This window comes from Quercus suber, unplaced genomic scaffold (assembly GCF_002906115.3).
Source record: "Quercus suber isolate HL8 unplaced genomic scaffold, Cork oak 2.0 scaffold_862, whole genome shotgun sequence".
Classification (NCBI taxonomy): domain Eukaryota; kingdom Viridiplantae; phylum Streptophyta; class Magnoliopsida; order Fagales; family Fagaceae; genus Quercus; species Quercus suber.
The window spans coordinates 239,871-247,307 of NW_027070292.1; the positions used below are offsets into that span (position 1 = coordinate 239,871).

The following is a 7,437-nucleotide window of genomic DNA, read 5'->3' on the forward strand; positions in this document are numbered from 1 at the left end:
TTCCATCACACTACTTTTCGCTCATTGTTTATCTCTACAAAACCATGTCCTATCATCATCGATTCACCGCATGTCCATTAACCAACTCTGCCTCCCTTAATCTCAAATTTTCTATAGAAACCCATTAAAGCCAGTACTCCCAAACCAGACCTTTATATGGAACTTTCTGGGGTCACTTCCCAAATGCTTATTTTGCAATATTCTTCAATCATTTATTGCTGAGCCTAAAAGCCTTAAATTGTGTTCTTTCTTTACCTTAAACAACCACAACAAAGCATGAGGAACAAGGCGCAGCACAACAAGTTCGTGCGGATCATGTCAATACCCATAAGGGCTTTATCAAAAGCAAGAGACTTTTACGTACGTAGCATGACTGGATGTGCCCCAAGAGTTGGTCACAGCAACCCAACTGGGTACCCTGTGATGTTGCCTAAGAGCTTCAGTGGCAGCTCGGCGAGGTCAAATGACAATGATGATTACAGGGAGCTGATTAGAGCTGCCTCGGCTAGGACTCTGACTGATAGGATTGACATGGATATGATCCTAAAGCGGCAGCAGCGAAAGGTGATGAATTCTTCTTTATCCAAGGATTTGCCCAAGAGTGCTAGCGTTGGGATGGGCAGGATCGATGAAGATGGGCCTTGTGATGATTTTGGTAAAGATGTCGGTGTTGGTGTTGGTGTGAAGTCTGATTTGTTGTATCCAAGAAGCAGGAGCTATGCTGTCACAAAGAGAAGTGTTATGATCTGAAAATTTGATTGCCAATTGATTAAAAGCCTATAATAATTTTCAATCTTGTTTTTTTATGAGAGATGTGATAATTTTACTCACTGTAACTCTCTGTGTTCTGGTTAATTCTTACCATATATGCTGTTTGAAAAGTCTGTACATATATAAGGTGATTTAATTCAAGTGAAATTCCATTTTGTTTTGTTGTTTTTGGACAATTCGTGATCAATTAAGGTAATTCAAACCCTGTCCCCATTTTTCGTCTTGCGTCCTAAAAGCAAAGACATTGATGGAGGATGGATGGTGCACTCTGAATTTGAAGCCCTTCCCTAAAGTTAAACCAAGATTGGCACAACTTTTAAGTTTTAAGCAACGATGTTATCCTCAGCGTTAGGTAATGAAAAGAAAGGAGTAGGACTTTGTGCGTTGACATATCTATTCAAATCTCTACTGCACCGACTAATAAAGAGAAGTCTTACCAGTTGCAACCTTCAATCATGGCCGCCCTGTAAGGAATAATTTTGGTTTTTAAGAGTTCAAATAGTTTGGTTTTTGGTATCACGGAATTGGAACTTAAGTCTCTTATTTAAAAGTAAGAAACTTTATAAGTTGGGTTAACTAAAATGCACACGAGTTTAAATAGTTTGAGCTAATATTACCTCACATTCTCCTATTTTATAGGATTTTTAGTTTGATATCCTGTTCTCTCCACTTTTTAGTTTGATGTAAAATAAGTAGTATTTATTTGATTTTTTTTTTTTTTGGTTTATCCCGAGGTTTTAAGACTATTGAATTTTTAAATATAACGTATCTTACATATTGTTTAAAAAACCGGATAAGGTCGGTTAGTTCAACTGGAAAGTTTCCACTTTCCAGTAAAATTGGTCAACATGGGTAAAAGACTAAAAACCAAAAGCTAAATTGTTTTCCAGCTATTTGACTGTTCCAATTTTTAAAAGTGTATCTAAATAAGAATATGAGGAAATTGGAAGATTTACTAAAAGGGAATTCTTTTTCAAATTGTTTCAATCTTATAACCATCTAGAGCTACTATACTAATTCCAGGCCACAAATTTTACTATAATAACTTTACAAACAAATGTATGCATGTAAGTTTGGATGAGTTTATTTTCTCACAACTTATTTGGTTTATTAGGTAAAAATATAATTATGTTTTAATAAATATGATATTTTAAAAAATTGTACATTCTGTAACGACCCAAGAAAAAGTGTTAGCAACATCTGCGTCATACCTCAAAAAGACTAGTCACAATTAAGACTTTTTATAGTTGTTAATAAAGCCCAGATCTACCCAATATTAAATACCCGATGTAGGACTCATCACACATCCACACACATCACACAATCAATCAAATTGGGGCATCACAATCTCCCCCACTTAAATCCCTAACGTCCTCGTTAAGGCCCACTTTGTGGGGTAGTGTCTCCGAGCCTACACGGGGTTACCGAGCCGGCTTTAATACCATATCTAACGATTAACAACCTAAGGAAAAGTGTTAGCCACATCTGCACCATACCTCAAAAGGACTAGTCACAATTAAGGCTCCTTGTAGTCAAGCCCTTTCCACATGGCTCTAGATGATCATTTTGCTCTCAAAACTAAAAATCTGGGATTGGATATGAGGGAATTATTTGCTGAGCTGTTTGAGGAGAGGATTAAGGAGATTGATAAGCACATAGGGAGATTTGATGCCGAAACAAATTTGTACTCCAAAAATAACTCTATTACGGGTAAGGAAAATAAATTTGAGTCCATGACAATTAATGAAATTTTCTTGGCTAATGCACAGGCACGTGCTCAACCACAAAAAATACATTCTCGGGCACCACTCTCTACACTACTTGATACAGCTAACATCCCTGCAAAGGGATCAGCAACATGGAAGAGATTGGCTCGGGATGTCATTGGCATAGATGTTGTTATGACAGAAGTAGTGGGTTCAAAAAAGGGTACACGACATACTGGAGATCAGATTGAGTTACTGAAGAAGAAGAAAGTTGAAGAAAGTTGTTCCTTAGAATGATAAAAGTCACAAATAGATATTGGTGGAGGTTGGTTCCCAGCCCTGCCAGAACCAATGAGTCTTTTATGTTGGAATTGTCGAGAGCTTGGGAACCAATGTACAGAAAATCAACTTGCAGAGATGGTGCGAGCAAAAGGTCCATCCGTTGTGTTTATAGCCGAGACATGGACAAATGAAGATAGGCTAAAAAAACATTCAAAAAATATTGGAGTTCAAAAATAAATTTGTGGTGCCAAGGAAAAATAGAGCAGGAGGACTGGTACTTTTTTGGAAGGAGGAGTTTAAGCTTGAGGTGCAAACTTTCTCAAAGAATCATATAGACACCACAATCAACAAAAATTTAGAGGATAAATGGAGGTTCATCGGTTTTTACGGGGAAGCAGACACACAAAAGAGGCATGAGTCATGGAATAGATTAGGGAGCTTAAAGAACAGGGGTTCAGATATTTGGATTTGTGCAGGTGACTTCAATGAAATCACAAGACAATTTGAAAAAAAGGGAGGCAGGTTTCAGCCACATGGACAGATGCAGCCCTTCCATGAGGTATTAGACGAATGTGAGTTCATGGATATGGGTTTTGTCAGGTCAAAATTCACATGGTATAAACACTTTCCGGATTACACTATATGGGAGATATTGGATAGAGTCGTGGCAACAAACAAATGGTTTTTAAAATTTCCAGAGACAAAGGTTGTCATTTGGATGTTACTTCTTCAGACCATAAACCTTTGTGGATAATGTCGGAGATAATGGAGTGCAGACTAGAAAAACCTTTCTGCTTCAAACAAATGTGGATGTCGGAAAAAGGGTGTGGGGAAACCATTGAGGCCGTGTGGGGAGAGGATGTGGATATAGCAAGGGCAGAGAAAATTCTAAAGAAAGAGGATAAGTGAGGATTGAAATTAACTGAATGGAGTAAAAAGAACTTTGGTAGTGTATGGCTGGAGCTTGAAAAGAAGAGAAAACAAATGGTTTAAGCCGAGAAAAGAGCAATAGGTTATGGAGATGCCAGATGGCTGAAAAAAATAGAAGTTGAAATAAACACTCTTCTTGATAAGGAGGTGAAAATGTGGTCTCAATGGGCAAGAGTGACTTGGTTGAAGGATAGGGACAGGAACACAAGAATTTTTCATAGCAAAGCATCACAGAGAAGGCGCAAAAACTATATCAAAGGGCTTTTTGACTCATCGGGCCAATGGACAACTCAGCCAAACCGAGTTGTAAACACTGCTATCAACTTCTATTAGCAACTATTCACCACTAGCAATCCCGAAAATTTGGAGGCAGTGCTGGCCGAAATCCCTCAGATGGTGACAACAGATATGAATGCAGCCTTGACTAGCACTTTCACAGCAGATGAGGTGGAACGAGCACTAAAACAAATGGAACCTCTCAAATCACTACAATATGCCTCCCTTGTTTTATCAAACTATTGGTCTTTAGTGGGTAATGATGTTAAGGAAGCTATATTGTTGTATCTAAATAAGGGGTCTCTCCCTAAAACATCTGGTCACTCTTTTATCACTCTCATCCCCAAAGTGAAAAACCCGAATATATTTCACAATATAGACTTATTAGTTTGAGTAATGTGCTATACCGGGTATTCTCCAAAGTATTGGCAAATAGATTAAAACTTGTGCTCCCACCTATCATCTCTGAACAACAAAGTGCATTTTTGATTGACTGGTTAATTTCAAACAATATTTTGGTGACTTTTGAGACTTCACATTACATGAGAAACCATTGCACAGGAAAAACATGATATATGGCTCTCAAGCTTGATATGAGCAAGGCCTATGACTGGGTGGAATGGAATTATATGGAGAAATTGATGGTGAAGATGGGATTTTGTAATAGTTGGGTAAAGCTCATGATGGAATGCATAACCACAACCACATACTTAGTTTTAATAAACAATGAACCACACGACCCCATCACTCCATCTAGGGGACTTAGATAAGGCGACCCACTTTCGCCTTATCTATTTCTCTTGTGTACGGAAGGGCTACATAAATTGATAAATCTAGCCGTGGAGAGAGGGGAGTTGAAAGGTGTTTCTATTTGTTGCAATGGCCCTAAACTAACACATCTTCTGTCCGCAAATGATAGCCTTGTTTTTTGCAAGTCTACTAAAGTGGATTGCCAAAGACTTTTGCACATTTTATCCACCTATGAGCAAGCATCGGGCCAGCAAGTTAATAGATCCAAAACAATTATCTTTTTTAGCAAATCAACCTCTCCAGCAATGTAGCAAGCAATACAAGATAGGTTGGGAGTGGCTAGTGTTGAGCATTATGAAAAATACCTAGGATTGCCATCCTTTGTTGGCTGAAACAAGAAGGCAAGCTTTGACAATATCAAACAGCAGGTGTGGAAGAAGATTCAAGGATGGGAAGGCACGTTTTTGTCACAAGCGGTTAGAGAAATCCTAATAAAGGCGGTGGCTCAAGCTTTGCCAACATATACCATGTCTTGGTTTAAATTACCCATAGAATTGTGCCCTGACAAGGAGGCCTTTATACGCAGATTCTTTTGAGGACAGAGGGGAGAGAATAGAAAAATAGATTGGCTTAAATGGCAAGAACTATGCAAGCCAAAAAGTCAGGGTGGGTTGGGCTTCAAGGACCTCTCTCAATTCAATGATGCCTTATTGGCCAAACAAACGTGGAGACTCTTGCATAACACTGGTTCTTTGTTTTACCAGATGTTTAAGGCTAAATACTTCCCTGACTGTTCAATTATGGAGGCAAAGGATCCAAGCTCAACTTCATATGTGTGGAAGAGCATTATTAAGGGCCAAGAAGTCATCAAGAGAGGATCGGTGTGGAGAATTGGAGATGGGACCTCAATTAGAATTTGGTAGGATAGATGGTTACCTGGTAGACAAATGGGGAAGATTATATCTCCTTGTTGGCTTGAGGTATCAGAAGCAACAATCAGCATGTTTATCAATCCAGTAACTTGTTCGTGGTAGTTTGAAGTGCTGAAAAAATATTTGTTAGAATTTGAGGTAGAAGCAGTTAAGTTAATCCCTTTGTGTAGAACCCAGTAGCAAGATAAGCTCATCTGGCCCCTTAATCCGAATGGAGCATACTCAGTGAAGTTAGGATATAAATTCTTGCAGTCTGAATCCCATAATCAATAACCTGGTACCTCTAATCCCGAATCAGTGAAGCTACTATGGCAGGCTATTTGGAGTTTGCACGGCCTAGCAAAGGTGAAGAATTTAGTTTGGAAAGCTTGTCGAGATGCTCTCCCATCAGAGGCCAATTTGGTGAGGAGAAAGGTGATTGAAGATGCAACATGTTATCTATGCCAAGAGTGCTAGGAAGATGTGCTCCATGCTTTGTATAAATGCCCAAAACTGATGGAGTTTTGGAAAGAAAATCCAAAATGGCAAACTAGCTAGATTCACAAATGCAAAAGTTTCTTTGATATTATGGAATTTCTTATTGCAGAAAATCAGGACCCTGCTCTATTCTCCATGATAGCTTGGGCATTATGGAATAGAAGAAATAATCTTCGCCTTGGTAAACCAACAGTGGTATTATCGTAGGTGTTAAAACAAGCAAAGGAGAGATTGCAAGAGTTTTCTCAACAACCAAATCCAGCTCCCCCATCCACGGTCAGACCTACAACTTGTTGGAGACCTCCTAAGAAGACATAGTTCAAGGTGAATTTTGATGGAGCATTATCCTGTCAAGAACACAGGGTTGGCATCGGAGTGGTCATACATAATAAGGAAGGTGCAGTCATCCCCTCCCTATCATAGTTGATACACCTGCCCTTAACAGTTTTAAAGGTGGAGACCAGCTAGAAGGGCCCTGGAATTTGCTATGGAGATAGGAGTACACATAGTGATCCTTGAAGGAGATTGTGAGATCCTTATCAATTCCCTTCAGAGTAACAGCCACTCATTGGCACAGTTTGGACACCTAGCATAGGATGTTAAATACCTTGCCTCAAAGTTTCAAAGCTATAATCTATCCCACGTACGTAGGCAATGTAATGTCGTTGCTCAGACTTTAGCTAAAAGAGCGATTTTGAACCCTCATTTGTTAGTTTGGATGGAAGATGTTCCACCAGACGTTCTATCCGTATTACAGGTTGATTTAGAAGGCCTTTCTTAATAAAATGCCAAGCCTTTTTCTCCAAAAAAAAAAACAATTAAGGCTCATTGTAGTTGTTAATAAAGCCCAGATCTACCTAATAAATATTTGATATGGGACTCATCACACATCCACACACATCACACAATCAATCAAATTGGGGCATCACACATTTTCTATCACATAAGCAATTTAATAACTAAGTGCTATATGACTTTCTTAAGATATGAAATTGAAACCGTAAATAAAAAAATAAAGGAGCCAAAATGTGCAATTTCCAACCACCATAGTAAATACAATTGGTGACGGGTTTGGCTTACCTCTAGTATTTTTTTAACTTGACATATTCTTTTGTTTTAATTATACAATGACAAGTGATAGTATGTTTTAATCTCAACATTTTATTTAGTTAGTGGATAATATAACAATTTCTTATTTAAATAAAATGAAATTTCAGTTAAAAAAGTACGAGAGGTAAGCCAAACTCATTGATGATAATACCCTTCACAATACACTTTCAGATTAATTAGTTGTTAATTGTTGGTCATAGTCT

At 38.3% G+C, this 7,437-nt stretch overlaps 1 protein-coding gene across 1 annotated transcript; it reads left to right on the top strand.

Moving 5' to 3' along the window:
* Positions 1-276: 276 nt before the first annotated feature.
* Positions 277-750, top strand: LOC136061435 (uncharacterized). The gene has a single exon (XM_065767918.1). It carries the CDS (start codon positions 277-279, stop codon positions 748-750), a length of 474 nt encoding a protein of 157 aa, XP_065623990.1.
* Positions 751-7,437: the final 6,687 nt, after the last annotated feature.

What these genes read in the sequence shown, in the direction of transcription:
- LOC136061435 (XM_065767918.1), top strand. Translation starts at nt 277, where the DNA reads ATGAGGAACAAGGCGCAGCACAACAAGTTCGTGCGGATCATGTCAATA.